Consider the following 19,968-nt stretch of genomic DNA (forward strand, 5'->3'; position numbering starts at 1 on the left):
TGTGATGTTAATAAACACTTAGCAGGAAAACGGTACATTATCTCCAATGAATTATACTCGTCTGGACGCCACAAACTGTATTTAAAAAAGTTGCCCGAGAGTTTAAGACGACGCTCACCCCGCTGAATGCTAATGAGAATACTATGCTAATGCTACGAGCTACATTTAGTGTGTGATGAATTTCGAAATTTCTCAAATACAGACAGGTCAACCCTAACTCATTGTGAAGTTGATGCTCATGTTAACACGAACGCTAGGCTAACACTACCAGTTACATTTAGTGTGTGATGAATTTCGTCATGTGTTTGTCAAATACAGAAAGGTCAACCCTTACTCATACTAAAATTGATGCTAATGTTAACACGAACGCTATGGTAACACTACCATTTACATTTAGTCATTTAGTCAGCACAGACCTTTAAAGGCTAAACCAAACATGCATATTCTCTCTTGCTAAGATAAGAAAACAAATCAGACAACGTGGCTCAAAACAAACAAGCATGGATCGCGGAACATAATCAGGGTGCTGGGGCAGGAAATGTCCCATGAGTGACACGACCCAAACACTGCAGGCTGAATAACGACACATACAATAAGCAAATGTCACGCATTGTGAACATATAACGGAAACTATGGCTTATTTTCGTCTCGTAAGACGAAAACTGGCATTCGTTTTGTTATGTTGGCTACTCTCAAGACACATCTTTAGCTCATCGTCATGAAGAAATTGTACGTCGACAAAGTATTTTCATCATTCTTGACCAAAACAACAAGGGTCCCAACCACAATTTATTCTAGCACACAGCATAAAGACCCTTGGATGTTTTTGGAGGTTAATACTAGTCTGTTCCAACTGTTAGAGCCTATTTAGCTGCACCGGCCCTGAGGCGTCAGCTTGGCTCCAACAGCCAGATCTGAGGGTAAAGCACCCAGCGCTGTGTAAACAAAGCAGGCCTGACTAACACTCAGGAATGCTTCATATAAAATGGCATAAAGGCGGCCCATCGGGGGAAGTGGGTGTGTCGTCCGACTGGCCTTGCTGCCACCATTTTCCTTTTAGTCCAGAATGGTTGTCACGGTGAACAAGCTTTGTTTCCAGTTTTTAACTGAGGAAACATGCAATGCAAACAAAGAAATTGTGTTTTTGAAGATTTTTACTTCCTTCACTCTTGACACGTTGTTAAGCTGTCACACACTTTGTACACTTACAGTGTATCACAAAAGTGAGTACACCCCTCTTATTTCCGCAGATATCTTTTCATGGGACAACACTGACAAAATGACACTTTGACACAAGGAAAAGTAGTCCGTGTGCAGCTTATACAATAGTTAATTTATTTTCCCCTCAAAATAACTCAAAGTATAGCCGTTAATATCTAAACCCCTGGCAACATAAGTGAGTACACCACTTAGAAACTACATCCCAAAATGTCCGAATTGAGTACTGCTTGTCACTTTCCCTCCAAAATGTCATGTTGCTCGTTAGTGTTACTAGTTCCAGGTATGCATAGGGAGCAGGTGTGTTCAAATTTGTAGTGCAGCTCTCACACTCTCTCATACTGGTCACTGAAAGTTCCAACATTGCACCACATAGCAAAGAACTCTCTGTGGATCTTAAATGATGTATTGTTGCGCTACATGAAGATGGCCAAGGCTACAAGAAGATTGCCAACACCCTGAAACTGAGCTGCACACAGTGGCTAAGATGATCCAGCGTTTGAAAAGAGCAGGGTCCACTCAGAACAGGCCTCGGGTTGGTTGTCCAAAGAAGCTGAGCGCACGAGCTGAGCGTCACATCCAAATGCTTTCTTTGAAAGATCATCGCAGGAGTGCTGTCAGCATTGCTACAGAGATTGACGAGGTGGAGGGTCAGCCTGTTAGTGCGCCGCACTCTAAATCAAATTGGTGTGCATGGCTGTCATCCCAGGAGGAAGCCTCTTCTGAAGACTACACAAGAAAGCCCGCATACAGTTGGCTGAAGACATGTCAACAAAGCACATGGATTATTGGAACCATGTCCTATGGTCTGATGAGACAAAGATTAATAATTGGTTCCGATGGTCTCAAGCATATCTGGCGGCGATCAGGTGAGGAGTACAAAGATAAGTGTGTCATGCCTACAGTCAAGCATGGTGGTGGGGTGGGTCATGTCATGGTCTGGGGTTGCATGAGTGCTGCAGGTGTTGGAGAGTTACGTTCCATTGAGGGAAATATGTATTGTGAAATACTGCAGAAGAGCATGATCCCCTCCCTCCAGAAACTGGGTCGCAGGGCAGTGTTCCAGCATAACAGTGACCCCAAACACACCTCCAAGATGACCACTGTTTTCCTGAAGAAGCTGAGAGTAAAGGTGATGGACTGGCCAAGCATGTCTCCAGACTTGAACCCAATAGAACATCTTTGGGGGATCCTCAAGCCGAAGGTGGAGGTGCGCAAAGTCTCAAATATCCGGCAGCTCTGCAACGTCGTCATGGAGGAGTGGAAGAGCATTCCAGTGACAACCTGTGAAGCTCTGGTCAACTCCATGCCCAGGAGAGTAAGGCAGTTCTGGATCATAGTGGTGGCCTCACAAAATATTGACAGTTGACATATTGTATGTTAATATTGACAGCTTTCACTAAGGGGTGTACTCACTTTTGTTGTCAAGGTTTTAGATACTAATGGCTATATTTTGAGTTATTTTGAGGGGTAAATGAATGAACTCTATTATATAAGCTGCACATAGAATATTCATTGTGTCAAAGTGTCATTTTGTCAGTGTTGTCCCATGGAAAGATATGCTTAAATATCTGCAGAAACCCGAGGGGTGTACTCACTTTTGTGATTCACTGTATGTTCAAAACAACACACATTTAACAATAAAACACTTGGGAAAAAAAAACGATTGGTGTTCAAACGTCCATCTAGTCTGATCAATATATGCATTTAGTAGATTAAATTAGCCTAATTTGCCTCACAAATTGAGGCTAGCTTAAATGCTATGAATGCTGACGTATTTACAACTCTCATAGCAAATCGCTCACACATAACTCTACAAACTGTAGCTATAAATTTCATTACTAATGCATCCACGAGCATATATTACCTAAAACAACTTACAGCATTATGTGGGCCAACATTTACCACAGTGCAGCTATACTTTATCCATGTCAGACGTTTGAGTCATACAAGACGACAGTCCAGCCAGACCCAATGCTGCCACCTGAGGGCAGTGTATCCTACACCATTAAACAAAATGTAATACTTTTGGACATATAGGATAGTTTATTTTGAAATTTTAAATGGTTAATTCTGACTTGCGCGGAAACTACCCGGGGACTACCTGAATTTTGATTTCAACAATACATAGAATGGTGAAATATAGGCATTTTTTTCCTATAGCTTAAGTTGAAGTTGAATCTTACCATGTGTTTCAAAACAAGCGAGCCTGGAGCGCAGTGTAGTATCCTAAACACAGTCAGGGTGAGGGGCGGAGCACGTCACATGAGTGACATGACCCACTCACTTCTGCCATGCAGGCTGATGTACTACACGTACAATAAGAGAATGTCACACATTGTGAACATATGACTGAAACTGCCTCATCAGACGAAAACTAACATTCGTCTCATTATGTTTTAGCCTCCCGAGACGTGTTTTTAGCTTAGAATCGTTACGTTGACGAAAAAACAATGAAACACAGCCAAAATTGTTGTTTTTAATACCATTTTTTAGTGGTTTAGAGAGACCTTGAAGTGTTTCATCACTGTTCGCTCTGAAAAAAAAAACGAAGCATCTGAGCCCTCCAGGTCATGTCATTAACATAATGTCCAACAGCGGGGGGAAAAAAACTGTTTTATCTTTATCACAAAGCAGATGTTTGCCCTCTACCGATCTGCTCAAACATCAAATTAAATTTATTGTCACGTTCTTAGATCGACAGGAAGAACCTTGGGCGAGAGTTTGATTTATAAATACTTGGGTTCAAATGACAGATGCCCGGACAGTTGGAGGCGGCTATCAGAAGTACCAACAAACAGATTCCATGTTGTGCAAATGATCTAACGCGCCGCTTCCGGCCCCCTGGTGGGGTTGTTCTGCCTGACGGGCACGTTGGAGCTCATTCATACTTGTACATACAAAATCACATGCTTTTATTATGACCATGGCGCCTTACAATTGCAGATTTGTGTGATCGAGTGTGTGCACTGCTGCACTTTGCACATTCGTTCAGTTGCCCCACCCCCCAAGTCAAAATAGATTGAATGTCGAGTGCCGTCAATAGCAGCCAATGAGTTCACAAGGAAGTGACTGAAAAATGCCCCAAAACCAACAAGAAATGAGCTTGAAATGCCCCAAAATCATAGATCGTTTATGCTACGTTTGTGCTGTAAAATTTTTTGTTTGTGCTTTCATTTTATAGATATAGTGAGATTAATTTCGAGTGATGACGTCAATTGCAGCCCCTCCGTCGCGGCTGATGGAGCGTACCGACTCTCTCAGTAACAGAGGGGTGTCCCAACAACTGGCGCAAATAAAAAAATTTACAGCACAAATATAGCATAAACGAAAGACCATTTGTTTGTGCCACATTTGTGCTAGTCGTTGGGACACCCCTCTGTAATTAAGAGAGTTGGTACGCTCCGTCAGTTGCGGAAGTTGGGTACGGAAAAGCTGAGCGTGACGTCATCGCTCGAAATCGATAAATCCCTAGCAGCACAAACAAAATTTTTGACCGCACAACGAGTACAAACGTAGCAGAAACAAATGGCCATTTGTTTCTGCTACGTTTGTGCTAGTTGTTGACATGCCCCTCTGTAATAGAAAAGGGTTGGTACGGTCTGTCATCGGTGGGAGTTGGATGCGGAAAAGCTGCGAGTGACGTCATCCCTCGGGATCTATAAAAAGATAGCACAAACGAATAATTTTACGGACGAAACGTAGCATAAACGAATGGCCATTTGTTTGTGCTACATTTGTGGCAGTTGTTGGGACACTCCTCTGTAATAGAAAAGGGTTGGTACGCTCCGTCATCGGTGAAAGTTGGATATGGAAAAGCTACGAGTGACGTCATCCCTCGGGATCTATACAATGATAGCACAAACGAACAATTTTACGGACAAAACGTAGCGTAAACGAATGGCCATTTGTTTGTGCTACATTTGTGCCAGTTTTTGGGACACCCCTCTTTAGTTGGGAGAGTTGGTACACGCCGTCAGTTGCGGGAGTTGGTTACGGAAAAGCTGCGAATGACGTCGTCACTCGAAATCTATAAAACGATAGCAGCACAAACAAATATTTTGACCGAACAATGAATACAAACCTAGCATAAACGAATGACATACAAAGGTAAAATAAACTGGTTCGGCCCACATGAATCTAATCGACATCCCTGATCTAACTCAATTGCTGTAGCTCAGTATTGATGTTCTATTAAGTGACAAGAAGAGGCAAAAGCACAGGCTAGACAAATTGTTTTTGTCTGAAACATGGAGCTGAGAGAGCTATAGTTAGCTGAATAATTGAGCTCTGTTGTATTTTTTTTAGGGGGGGGTCGGGCTTATCAGCAGAACATGCAGACTCGAGCCTCCAGCAAAAAAAAGGCTCTGTTGTCATCCAATCTGCTTTCATTGGGAAAAGCGCTTACAGCGGGAAAAACACGAGTGCTGATTCTTCAGCGTGTGCATCCCTGACCTATGAAAGCAAAGCTTATTCAGTCATTCTCCCGCTGAAAGGCTCTGCACAGCAGGGAAGGCTTGTCTCTTTAGCTGCCTTTCACATGCGCGTTGCTCTCCCAACCGACATCTTTTTACTATTCCACTAATACCTTTTGCAGAAGGACGACGAGGCGTGTATATGTCTTTTATTTGGAGGCGAGTGCAAAACGTGGCTTGAATATTGGAGCTGATATGTTAATAAGCTTAACTCAATAGGTGTCAAATTGCAAACCTTAATAGCTAAGCAGTAACTGGTGTCATTGAAGTGAAGCATCTGTTTTCAAAATCGATCCGTGGACATTTTTTATTTTTTTAGGGTTTATGTTGTAAACAGACAATGCTCATGTATAGGAAACAAAAGAATAGAACTTGTAACCCCTTTTTCTTTGCTGCGGTTCGCGTTTCGAACTCCTGGACTCACTGTTGTGTTTTAAAATATTTCCAGGAGACGCGGATGGTTTTGTACGGAAGCACAAAGCTCTTAACGTATTGACAGCTCGTTTCAACCTATTGCTAACCTCGTTTTAACGTATTGGCAAACTCAACTAGTTATTGACGAAGGCTTAATGCTAAAAACATTACAGTTTCCAATCGTCGCTCAGGATTTGGGCAAGCAGTTAGTAGGAAGTGACCCGGCAATGCTCCAAATCAACTTGATATCAACAGGAAGTGACTCAGAAATTACCCAAAATCAACAGGAAAAAACTGGAAATCAATAGCGTACCGCACGTAACAGGTCACCTTTGCTCATTAATATTCATGCGGTTAGCAACTGTTGCTAGGGGGGTCAAACTCACGTTTGTCCCTCATGCTACATGAGTGTAAATAGAGTACGAACGAGATGTTTACTGAGCTAAACCTACCGTTTCTGTCCGAAAATGATGTCCCTGGTTCCAAATTCAATGGTAAAGATGTGGAAGAACATACAGATGTTCAGTTCAAGGGATGGCTTGAGTGTCGAGGGCTGAAAAAGACGGGGAAAAAGACGTGATCCAGAGGTACAGTGTATCACAAAAGTGAGTACACCCCTCGCATTTCTACAGATATTTACGTATATCTTTCATGGGACAACACTGACAAAATGACACTTTGACACAATGAAAAGTAATATCTAAACCCCTGGCAACAAAAGTGAATACACCCCTTAGAAACTACGTACATCCCGAAATGTCCAAATTGAGTACTGTTTGTAATTTTCCCTCCAAAATGTCATGTGACTCGTTACAGGAGTGCTGTCAGCATTGCTGCAGAGATTGAAGAGGTGGGGGGTCAGCCTGTTAGTGCTCGGACCATACGCCGCATTCTACATCAAATTGGTGTGCATGGCTGTCACCCCAAGAGGAAGCCTCTTCTGAAGACGGTACACAAGAAAGCACGCAAACAGTTTGCTGAAGACATGTCAACAAAGCACATGGATTACTTGGAACCATGTCCTATTGTCTGATGAGACAGGCGGACTTTCTTGTGTACTGTCTTCAGAAGAGGCTTCCTCCTGGGGTGACAGCCAGAAATTCGAGGCGTGTACTCACTTTTGTGATACACTGTAGCTTTTTTATCAACCCCTTTTTCTTGTTTGCATTGCCTTACGCCACTGAAATGACATTCTCCTGGATACACAATCTATCATTTACCACCATATGCCTTCTTTCTAATACATTATATCCTCTGGTTTGTCTGTCAACAACAGTGGCAGTCGGATACCGTTTTAGTTTTTCACAGGTCATTCATTGTCAGAAGCAGCACGGCAAAACGCCACGCTAAAAAATAAGTAAAAATATCAAAATGGCTTACCTCTTCGTCCGCTGTCGGACCATGGCCCCCAACAAAATATTTACTGCATATGAATGTGAATAGTTTCACCTTGCTGGCGTTAAACTGGTCTTTTAGACGTCCGTGCAAGTTGATCCATTCTTCACATTTTTTCGTCCAAGTTTTTGGCTTCGGGAAACGTATGTAGAAAACATCCTTTAAATGCCATAAGGTCTAGAGTCGTTTCTACAAGTTCCTTAGCAGCAGTGTTTACTTGGCATGTTCTTTTTTTGATAGATTACCGGAAGAAAACAAGCATTACTAGCATTGGTTGCATGCGAGCACGCTTCTATGTTGACCCCCTTCCGCTTTACGATGGTGACGTCACGCAGCCTTGCGGTTTAAGAATAGCATTGGTGCAGTAAGCTATAGGAAATGACCCCGCAATGTACCAAATCGACAGGAAGTGACCCCAAAATGGCCAAAAATCAACTGGAAGTGACTCTGAAATGCCCCAACTCAATTGGAAGTGACTTGATATCGACAGGAAGTGACCCTGAAATTTCCCAACATCAATAGGAAGTGACCCTACAATGCACCAAATCAACAGGAAGTGACCCCGACCAAAAATCAACAGAAGGAGACTCTGAAATGCCCCCAAATCAACAGGAAGTGACCTGTGATCAACATGAATTGACCCCAAAATAAGCAGGAAATGACCCCAAGTCAACAGGAAGTGACCCTGAAATACAGCTAACCACCAGGAAGTGGCCTGATATCCACAGGAAATGGCCCTGAAATTTCCCCAAATCTATAGGAACTAACCCAACAATGCACCAATTCAACAGGAAATGACCCTGAAATGCATTTAAATCAACAGGAAGTCACCTGGTGTATCAAACAGCCCAACATAGTATTTTTACATTTTACTCCGTTTGTCAGAGAGGCCGCACAACAGTGAAGTCTATGCCAGGATTTGTAGCCGGCCGCGTATGTTTGTGCTGTGGCCTCGTCTGTCCGAGGATTAAGCGAGAAGGCTGACTGAATGCGGGGATATTAGGATCAGTGCGCCGGCGGCCGCACGGGTGGCAACCGCTCCAACAGGAACAAAAGAACACGTCGGGCGGCACTTCGGCGCTACAAATGAAGAGTGAAACGTCTCCTCGCCCTTCCGCCGGAAGAGTCAATTGAACTTTAATCAAACATTCCGCGGCGCAATCTCATGAGCGAGCGGGGCGAATAAATCAGGAAATCAATACCCGAATGAAACATTAACACTTATAATCATGGATATGAAAGCACCGTATGAACTGCGGCTCTCGGGACTCGCTCGTAAAACGGAGGCGTGTATTTTCCTGTACCTTCTTTTTACTTGTAAGCAGCTTCTACTGCCTCCGTGATTACAAATTCATGAAGGAGCAGTGTGGTTGTAGGGTGAATCGTAAGTCAAGCGTAATTTTGAAAGCCTGGAGGGGACCGATTCGCCATCCATGGTCTGTTAAAGCTCTGACAGTGTCATGTCGACTAAAAGTTTCTCTTCTTTTGCCTCATGAAGGAAACATGACATAAATTAGCGGGTTTATAGCGTGAAATACAATTTTTTTTAAGTTGCAAGATGTTTAAGTCTATGATGCGGCCGTGTCCACCATTTGTTACCAAGATACCACTTTGTTTTTCAACTGAATTTAGTCGTAAATTCATAACTGTAATGCATCCATGACCCGATATTAAAAGATGAACCCAAAATGCCCCTGAATCAATAGGAAGTGACTCCGAATCAAGAGAAGGTGACCCTGAAAGGCCACAAATTAAAAGGTGAGGTGATCTCAAAAGAAAGTGACCATGAACTGTCCCCAAATCAAAAGAAAATGACCACAAATGCCCCAAAATTAAAAGGAAATTACCCTGAAATTTCCCCAAATCTAAAGGAAGTGACCCTGAAATGTCCCAAATCAACAGGGAGCTAATCTCAACAGGAAGTGACACTGAAATGTCCCAAAAATCCAAAAGAAATGACCCTGAAATACACCGAATCAACAAGTGACCCGGTATCAACAGGAACTAACCCTGAAATGTCGCCAAATCACAACAAAGTGACCCTGAAATGCCCCTAATCAATAGGAAAGGAGGTGATCTTAACTGAAAGTGACCCTGAAATGTCCCAAAAATCTAAAGGAAATTACCCTACCCTGAAATGTCTCCAATTCAAAAGGAAGTGACACTGAAATGCCCCAAGTCAACAGGTGAGCTGATCTCAACAGGAAGATACCCTGAAATGACCCAATACCAACAGGAAGTGACCCTGAGATATCCCAAATCAATAGTGAGCTGATCTCAACAGGAAGTGACGCCAAAATGCCCAAAGTCAACAGGAAGAGACCCTGAGATGTCCACAAATTAAAATGAAGTGACCCTGAACTGCCTCAAAATCTACAGGAAGTGACCCTGAAAAGTCCCCAAATCAAAAGGAAGTGACCTTAAAATGCCCAAAATCAGCAGGAAGGGAGCTGATTTCAACAGGAACTGACACTGAAATGTCCCAAAATCAACAGAAAGTGACCCAATATCAACAGGAACTGACCCTGAAATGCCTCAAACACACAGGAAGAGGGCTGATCTCAACAAGAAATGACTCTGAAATGTCCCCAAATCAACAGGAAGTAACCAGGTATCAACAGGAAGCGAGCCTTTATTGCCCCCCAAAATGAACAGGAAGTGACCCTGTATCAACAGGAAGTGACCCGATATCAACAAAAGTGACATCCTAACCCATTATCAACAGGAACTCACCATGAAATGTCCCCAAATCAACAGGAAGTGACCCCGAAATGCCCCTAATCAATTGGAAGCGACTCCGAAATGCCGCAAATAGACAGGAAGTGACCTAGTATCAACAGGAAGTGACCCTGAAATGTCCCCAATTCAACAGGAAGTGACCCTGAACTGCTCCAACAGTAACATGAAGTGACGCAATATCAACAGGCCCTAACCCTGAAATGTCCCTAAATCAAAAGGAAGTGACACTGAAATGCCCCAAATCAACAGGTGAGCTGATCTCTACAGGAAGTGACCCTAAAATGTCCCAATATCAACAGGAAATTACCCTGAGATTTCCCCAAATCAAAAGGAAGTGACCCTGAAATGCCCTAAATCTACAGGAAGTGACCCTGAAATGTCTCTAATCAATAGGAAGTGACTCTGAAATGCCGCAAATCAATGGGAAGTGACCCTAAAATGCCCCAAAATTAATATGAAGTGACCCAATATCAATAGGAACTAACACTGATATGTCCCCAAATCAAAAGGAAGTGACCCTGAAATGCCCCAAATAAACAGGAAGTCAGCTGATCTCAACAGGAAGCGACCCTGAAATGTCCCCAAATCAACAAGCAGTGATCCAATATCAACTTGAAGTGACCCTAAAATGCCCCAAATCGACAGGAAGTGAGCTGATCTCAACAGGAAGCTATCAACAGGAGGTGCCCCCGAAATGCCCTGAATCAACAGGAAGTGACCCAATATAATCAGGAAGTGACCCTGAAATGTCCCCAAATCAAAAGGAAGTGACCTTGAAATGCCCCAAATCAACAGGAAGTGACCAGGTATCAACAGGAAGCGACCCTGAAATGCCCCTAATCAACAAAAAGGAACCCTCAACTGTCCCCAAATCAACAGAGAGCAACCCTAAAATGCCAAAATATTAACTCTTTTGCTCCCAGAAACGTATAAATACATTCTGTTTTTAAATATTTCCTTGTCCCCAAAACGTATTTGTACGTCTTTTGCATTTTTTTTTTTTTTTTTTTTTTTTACAAGAAGAATCTATAGCTTGCAATCGATCTGAGAAACAAAAAACAAGGCTCCAAACCCATTTTAAAGCAATAAAACTGGCCACTGGAGGGCAGCAGCACATTTTGTAAAGACCCCCAACGCGATTCAACAATGAAAGCCGGGCTGTACGGTCGGAGCGCTGGCGGGAGTATGCCAGGCGGCGGACGACCGAACAAAACAACCGAGAGGACGCCTGGAATGCCTGGCGCTGGACGATGGAGCAAAACAACTGAGACCACCGTGCAGCGGGCTCACCAAGCAGACCCCACAGGGATTCAAAAATAGCCCTTAATGTGCTCAAATCAACATGAAGTGAAATGCCTCAAAAATGGTCACTTCCTATTGATTTGGGGACATTCCTGAGTCACTTCCTGTTAGTATTGGATCACTTCCTGTTAGTATTGTATCACTTCCGGTTGATATTGGGTCACTTCCTGTTGGTTTGGGGGCATTCCTGAGTCAATTCCTGTTAAAATTGGGTCACTTCCTGTTGATATTGTTTAACTTCCTATTGATTTGAAGGCATTGCGCCGTCACTTCTTGTTGATATTGGGTCGCTTCCTGTTGATTTTGGGGCATCCTGGGTCACTTGTTGATTATGGGGTCAATTCCTGTTGATATCGGTTCACTTCCTTTTGGTTTGGTGCATTTCAGGATCACTTCCTGTTGATCACATGTCACTTCCTGTTGATTTGGAGGCATTTCAAGGTGTTTCCGGTTGATAACGGGTCACTTCCTGTTGATCACCGGTCACTTCACTTTTTCATGAAATGGACTATTTATTATGCCGTTTTGAGGCAAAAACGAGAAAAGTCGAGAGCATAATAAACCAGAGCTGCGCTGCCACTCGGCAAAACATGAAATAGTGACAACATAAGCTGGGCATTATGAAGCCTTTTAGAGCGCTTCCATCTGCGGGAGATTTCTGCTGCTTGGATTATCCGACATGGAAAGGGCTTACCCTCCTAACGCCGCTCTCAGAGCTTCCATTTATTGCCACTTAAAATGGCTGTCTACAAACAAACAGATGTAAGTCATAACCCAGCACACCAGATTGATTGTTTCCAAAAACTCAAATCCCGATCTGTTTCATTGAAAAATACATATACGGCTGCTAAATGGACAATAGTTCCCGCCAAAACATTGCTTCAGTGACGTTCTTTGCTCTTATTTTAATCAGTAAATGAAAAGTATTTCAGACAAAGCTTGGGAAAAACTGCCATAGTATTCAAGCTGATAGTGGTTTCATAGTTGCTTTCTGGTCCCGCCCATTTCTCCTGATTGGCTGGGGAAGTGGTTGGACCGTTGACGTTTGCGAGACATGATCATGATCAATCAGGAAGTGCTGTACTCATATAGTAACTAGAAAATGCAATTTCTGGAAGAATTGCATTGGTAGCTTTATTGCTATGGTTGCTATATCAGGTCACTTCCTGTTGATTTTGAGGCCTTTCTGGGTCACTTCCTGTTGATGTTGCGTCAGTTCCTGTTGATATGGGGCATTTTAGGTTCACTTCCTGTTCATTTTGGGTCACTTCCTGTTGATTTGGGGTATTTTGGCGTCACTTCTTGTTGATATCGGGTCACTTCCTGTTGATATCGGGTCACTTCCTGTTGGTTTGGGGTTATCTCGGGTCATTTCCTGTTGAATTTGAGGTATTTCGGTGTCACATCCCGTTCATTTTGGGTCACTTTCTGTTGATTTGGGGGCATTTTGGAGTCACATCCTGTTTACCTGAGGTCATTTTGGTGTAAGTTCCTGTTGATATCGAGTCACTTCATGTTGATTTTCAGGCATTACAGAGTCACTTCCTGTCGATTTTTATTGTAAATTTTTGCAGGTCTGGATTGGAAATCAATAGGAGTGAATGGGAAATTTTGCCCATTAGAAATGAATGAGTATGTTCTTGGCAAAATTTTGGCCGAACCGTAAGTTTTAAGCAAAAACGCACACACACAAAAAAAAAAAAACTAGCAAAATCTCGAACAAGTGACAAATACATAGAAAATTTTATTTTAATTTGAATCCATTGTAATATCGTATAATATCGTAATATCGTTGAATCACACTGATGATGTTTATCAGGATTTGCGCTGATGAGGTTCCATTCATCTACAAGCTAATTGCTGGTTGGGAGGCTAAGTGGGAAGGCTTGGAGGTCCTGCACAGGCACAAGTGAAATTGTGCATTTATCCTCTCTCTGGCTAAGGACTGAACAGATGGTTTCTGTTTTTCCTGGCAGATTTGTGACAGAGCCACAAAAGGCCCCTGCTTTGACAGGAAGCCAAACGGTTAAGGCAGTTACTGGCAAGAGCACGGGAAGAAAGCGAACAGAAAAAGGGGGGAGGGCTGTGTGTGTGTGTGTGTGCGTGTGTGGAGGAAAGCCCAGAAGGTGGAGTAAAAGCCAGCACTGGATAGAAATGGCCAGCTAGCAAATGCAAATTTTTGGAGGAAATGCAATGGTAGCTTTGCTTTGGGGTTACTTCCTTTTGATCTGGGGGCATTTCAGGGTCACTTCCTGTTGATTTGGGGGTATTTCTGGGTCACTTCCTGTTGATCTGGGGTCATTTTGGTGTCTGTTCCTGTTATTATCGAGTCACTTCCTGTTGATTTACAGGGTTAGCTCAAATCAACAGGAAGTGACCCCCAAAATTCCCCAAAATCAATAGGAACTGGCTCGATATCAGCAGGAAATGACCATGAGAGGCCCTCAAATTAATAGGAAGTGACTCGATATGAAGCAGAAGTGACCCTGAAAAGCCCCAAATTGATTTTAAAGCATTTCAGGGTCACTTCCTGTTGATATCGCGTCTCTTCCTTTTGATTTGGAGGCATTTCCGGGTCACCCCGTTTATATCGGTTCACTTCCTATTGATTTGAGGGCATTTCAGGGTCACTTCCTGTTGATATGGGGTCATTTGGGGGCACTTCCTGTTTATTTTGGGTCATTTTCTGTTGATATTAGTTCACTTCCTGTCGATTTGAGGGCGTTTCGGAGTCACTTCCTGTTGACATCGGTTCACTTCCTGTTGATTTGAGGCATTTCGGGATGACTTCCTGTTAATATCGGGTCACTTTCTGTTGATATGCAGCCACTTCCTGTGTATATTGGTTCACTTCCTGTTGATTTGAGGGCATTTCGGGGTCACTTCCTGTTGACATCAAGTTACGTCTTCATTTTGGGACATCTCAGGGTCACGTCCTGTTGATTTGGGGGCATTTTGGAGTCACTTCTTGTTTATATCGGTTTACTTCCTGTTGATTTGATGGCATTTTGGGGTCACTTCCTGTTGACATCGGTTCAGTTCCTATTGATTTGAGGGCATTTTGGGCACAGTTCCGGTTGATATCAAGTTACTTTTTCATTTTGGGACATTTCAGGGTCACTTCCTGTTGATATCGGGTCACTTCTTGTTTATATCGGTACACTTCCTATTCATTTGGGGGCAATTCAGGGTCACTTTCTCTTGATATCGGTTCAGTTCCTATTGATTTGAGGCATTTCGTGGTCACTTCCTGTTAATATCGGGTCATTTCCTTTCAATTTGAGGGGAATTTCGGGGATACTTCTTGTTGATATCGGGTCACTTCCAATTGATATCAGGTCACTTCCTGTTGATTTGGGGGCATTTCAGGGTGTTTCCTGTGGATGACGAGTCACTTCCTGTTGCTCACAGGTCACTTCCTGTCAATGGCGTGGCCAATCGGGCCAATGGAAATTAATGGGAAATTTTGTTAATTGGAAATGAACAGGAACGTTGATCGCAAATTGTGGCGAAGCGTTAATTTTTGCGTCGAGAAAAATAGTGGCTTGGTGTTCTTCAATATCTGGAAATTTTTTTGACGTGTAAATGATGTGTTTTGGACAAAAAACCCACATCACTTGAAGACTCCCTGTACTATATTTTTTTTCCATACATGTCGTTTTCGTCATTTGTTAACGGCACTTGTACTTTATTCCAGGGTGAGCTGATTACCTTCTACTACTATTGGAAGAAAACCCCAGAAGCGGCCAGCTGTCGAGCCCATCGCAGACATCGCCGCCAACCCGTCTTCCGCCGCATCAAGACCCGAACGGCTTCGACTCCCGTCAACACACCTTCCCGTCCGCCCTCAAGTGAATTTTGTACGCGACAACGCGATCTCATATTCCGCGGCGTCGAGGTAAAAAGTTACATGACGTATTTCGTCCTCTCGTATTATGTAGTGGACCTCAGCTCGGCCAGCGAAGATGACTTTGACAGCGAAGACAGCGAACAAGAGCTAAAGGGCTACGCCTGCCGCCACTGCTTCACTACCAGTAAGTTGCCGCCGTCCATTTATAGACACTCGCAAGCAGGGCTGCAGCTAACGATGATTTAGGTAATTGATTAATCTGTCGATGAATTAGTTCGATTCATCAGATAGCAAACATTTCATCCATCCATCAATCATCTGCCGCTTAATCTGTGTCGGGTCGCGGGTCAGCAACTTTAGCAGGGAAGCCCAGACTTTCCTCTCCCCAGCCAATTTAACCTGCTCCTACGGCGGGATCCCAAGGCATTCCCAAGCCAGCCGAGAGACAGTCTCTCCAGCGTGTCCTGGTTTTTCCCCGGGGCCTCCCACCACCGGGACATCCCAGGAAACCCTCTCCAGGGAGGTGACCAGGAGGCATCCGAACCAGATGCCCGAGCTACCTCAGCTGGCTCCTCTCAACGCGGCTCAACCCTGAGTCCCTCCCGGATGACCGAGCTTCTCACCCTATCTCTAAGGGAGAGCCAGGACACCCTGCGTAGGAATCTCATTTCGGCCACTTGTATCCGGGATCATGTTCTTTCGGTCACGACACACAGTTCGTGACCATAGGAATGTAACCATACCATAGGAACCGTAGGAATGTAGATTGACTTGTAAATCGAGAGCTTCGCCTTTTGGCTCAGCTCCTTTTTCACCACAACGGACCGGTGCAGAGCCCGCATCATTGCAGACGCTGCATCAATCTCCCACTCTCTTTTACCCTCACTTGTGAAACAAGACCCCAAGATACTTGAATTCCTCTACTTTGGGCAGGGTTTCATCCCCAACCTGGAGAGGGTACGCCACACTTTTCCGACTATGGACCATGGTCTTGGATGGAGGTTCTGATCTTTATCACCACAGCATCACCCTCGGCTGCGATCTGCTGCAGTGAGTGTTGGAGATCACGGTTTGATGAAGCTAACAGCACCACATCATTTGCAAAAAGCAGATATGCAATGCTGAGGCCACCAAACCAGAACCCCTCAATGCTTTGGCTGCGCTTAGAAATTCTGTCCATAAAGGTTATGAACAGAATCAGTGACAAAGGGCAACCTTGGCGGATTCCAACCTTCCATGGGAACGAATCCGACTTACTGCCAGCAATGCCGACCAAACTCTGGCACCGGTCGAACAGAGACCGAATAGCCCTTGCCAGGGGGCTTGGTACACCTACTCCCGAAGCACCCCCCAAGGGACACCCGAGGGAAATGGTCGAACGTCTTCTTCAAATCCACAAAATACTGGTTGGGCGAATTCCCATGCACCCTCGAGGACCCTGCAGAGGCTGTAGAGCTAGTCCACTGTTCCACGGCCGGGACGAAAACCACACTGCTCCTCTTGATTCCGAGATTCGACTTCCCGACGGACCCTCCTCTCCAGCACCCCTAAATAGACTTTACCACCCCGGTGGTGCCAATACAGAGGCACGGTCCCCGATGTCCATGCAATGTTGTAGAGGCGTCTCAGCCACAGCAGCTCCTCAACATCCAAAGCCTTTAAGATACAAAACCATACAGTACAACAAAAATGACACATGCCAAAAAAATGCCACACGCCAAAATCAATTTTGCCACATACCAAAAAAATGCAACAAGGAAAAATCAATTTACCTAATACCACGATTCATTCTCGGCCCTGCTGGAGATAGAAAAGGCCACCACAGAGTCCACAGACTTTGCTTCCTCAAAGGAAGGCGTGTCGGTGGAATTGAGACGGTCTTGGAAGTATTCCCACCTCCGACTCACGGCATCCCGAGTTGAGGTCAGCAGCACCCCATTTCCACTATACACAGTGTTAATGGTGCACTGCTTTCCTCTCCTGAGACTGCGGATGGTGGACCAGAATTTCCTTGAAGCCGTCCAGAAGTTGTTTTCCATGGCCCCACTGAACTCCTCCCATGTCCGAGTTTTTGCCTCAGCGACCGATGAAGCTGCATTCAGCTTGGCCCCTGGATACCTGTCAGCTGCCTCTGTAGTCCCAGGAAGTGACCAAAAATCAATATATTGTATATTGTAGAATGATTTCCTGACCTAATAAGTGTATCGCCATATGGTTAGATCATCGTTATCGTGAGCTCGCCAGAGGTTCCCACCCGTACTACGTAACTCTGTCTTGATTGTTCTTAATGTTGCTGTTTTTTTGTTTGCGCTCCTTCAGCCTCCAAGGACTGGCACCACGGGGGCAGAGAGAACATCTTGCTGTGCACAGACTGCCGCATCCACTTTAAGAAGTACGGCGAGCTGCCTCCCATCGAGAAACCGGTAGACCCTCCGCCATTTATGTTCAAACCCGTCAAAGAGGAAGAGGATGGACTTAGCGGGAAGCATAGCATGAGGACCAGACGGAACCGAGGCTCGGTACGTGCAATTTTTCACTTTTTGTGATCGGGTTTTGATCTCGATTCAAGCTGTCCGCTCCGTCGTCCACAGATGTCAACGCTACGTAGCGGTCGTAAGAAGCAAACAGCCAGTCCCGATGGCCGAGCCTCGCCTATCAACGAGGATCTTCGCTCCAGCGGGCGTACTTCGCCCAGTGCCGCTAGTACCGACAGCACCGACAGCAAGACGGACACCATGAAGAAGCCGAGCAAAGTGAATGCAAAATGTGAACAAATTTGAACTTTTTCAATGTTTGCTCACGCGTGTTCTTCTGCGGTTCCGACAGAAGATAAAAGAGGAGGCTCCTTCACCCATGAAGAGTGTCAAACGGCAGCGAGAGAAAGGAGCTTCAGACACGGAGGAACCAGACAGGGCCAGCGCCAAAAAGACCAAAACACAAGTGAGTGCACTAGGGGTGGGACAATATACAGTCATGTGAAAAAATGGGGACACCCCATTAAATATTCAGTTCTTTAGTAAGAAATGTTCACATATCAATGTCTGATCTTGTTTTTCTTTATGTCTGGAAAAGAAAGTGATTTAACTGCAGGTAAATGACAAAAATGAACATTGTTTGACTCATTAAACCAAATTTATCAATAAAAATGCATATTCTGAGGAAAAAGTTAGGACACCCTACCACCTAGTAGGTAGTGTTACCCCTTTGGCTGAAATAACTTCAGTGATGCTTTTTGTAGCCATCTAACAGTCTTTGACGTGGGTCTGAAGAAACTTTGCCACACTCCTCAACGCAAAATACTTTCAGCTGTGACTGACTCTTGAAGTGAGAGAAAACACCATGCTGACATCAAAGGGGCTGTCTGAGGCCTTCAGAAAGAAGATCGTAGACGGTTATGAGTCTGATAAGGGATTTCAAAAGCTCTCAAAAGAATATGAAACACGCCATTCCACTGTCCGGAAAATAATCCACAAGTGGAGGGCATTCAAAACAACTGCCAACATGCCCAGGTCTGGCTGTCCAAGCAAGTTCACCCCGAGAGCAGACTGCAAGATGCTATAGAAGTCTACAAAAACCCTAAAATGTCATAACGGAACCTACAGCAGGCTCTTGCTACTGTTGATGTGAACATGCATGCCTTTACAATCAGAAAGAGACTACATAAATTTAACATTCATGGGAACTGTGCAAGGAGAACCTTTGCTCTTCAAGAAGAACATGAAGGCCACACAGAAGTTTGCCAGAGTCAATATAGACAAAAACCAGAACTTCTGGAATGTTGTTCTTTGGACAGATTAATCTAAAATTGAATTATTTGAACACCAGAACAGAGGACATGTCTGGCGTAAACTCAATACAGCATTCCAGGAAAAGAACCACATATAAACTGTGAAGCATGAAGGTGGAAGTTTCATGGTTTGGGGATGCTTTGCTCCAACAGGACCTGGCCAGCTCACCATCATGGAATACACCATGAATTTTATCTTATATGAGAGTGTGCTTGATGAACATGTGAGATCATCTGTGAAAAAATTAAAGCTGAAGCAATACTGGAACCTGCAACATGACAATGACCCAAAACATACCAGTAAATCCACCAAGGACTGGCTGAAAAGGAAGAGAGTCCTGGAATGGCTGAGTCAAAGCCCAGATCTTAATCCCATTGAGATGCTGTGGAGTGACTTGAAACGGGCTGTACATGCAAGAAAACCCTTCCCCCAAACATCTCACAGCTGAAAGTGTTCTGCGTTGAGGAGTGGGTCAAAGTTTCTTCAGACCCATGTCACAGACTGTTAGATGGCTACAAAAAGTGTTTCACTGAAGTTATTTCAGCCAAAGGGGGGTAACACCAGCTATTAGGTGGTTGGGTGTCCTAACTTTTTCCTCAGTTAGAATATGCATTTTCGTTGATATATTTGGTTTAATGAGTACAAATATGTTCATTTTTGTTGTTTACCTGCAGTTAAATCACTTTCTTTCCCAGAGATTTAAAAAAAAAAAAAAAAAAAAAAAGATCATTGATATGTGAACATTTCTTAGTAAAGACCTGAATATTTCATGGGGTGTCCTATTTTT

The 19,968-nt window shown here is 44.0% G+C and overlaps 1 protein-coding gene across 5 annotated transcripts in view; it reads left to right on the top strand.

The window, feature by feature from the left end:
* The window catches only part of rerea (arginine-glutamic acid dipeptide (RE) repeats a), a 403,494-nt gene that overhangs the window by 364,429 nt on the left and 19,097 nt on the right, over positions 1-19,968 (top strand). For all 5 annotated transcript variants that reach the window (XM_057829516.1, XM_057829515.1, XM_057829518.1 and 2 more), the window contains 5 exons: positions 15,241-15,403; positions 15,485-15,577; positions 17,713-17,912; positions 17,985-18,146; positions 18,220-18,333. In XM_057829516.1, coding sequence (XP_057685499.1) covers positions 15,241-15,403; positions 15,485-15,577; positions 17,713-17,912; positions 17,985-18,146; positions 18,220-18,333 — 732 coding nt within the window. The remainder of the gene's footprint in view (positions 1-15,240; positions 15,404-15,484; positions 15,578-17,712; positions 17,913-17,984; positions 18,147-18,219; positions 18,334-19,968) is intronic.

This window comes from Corythoichthys intestinalis, chromosome 2, assembly GCF_030265065.1.
Source record: "Corythoichthys intestinalis isolate RoL2023-P3 chromosome 2, ASM3026506v1, whole genome shotgun sequence".
Classification (NCBI taxonomy): domain Eukaryota; kingdom Metazoa; phylum Chordata; class Actinopteri; order Syngnathiformes; family Syngnathidae; genus Corythoichthys; species Corythoichthys intestinalis.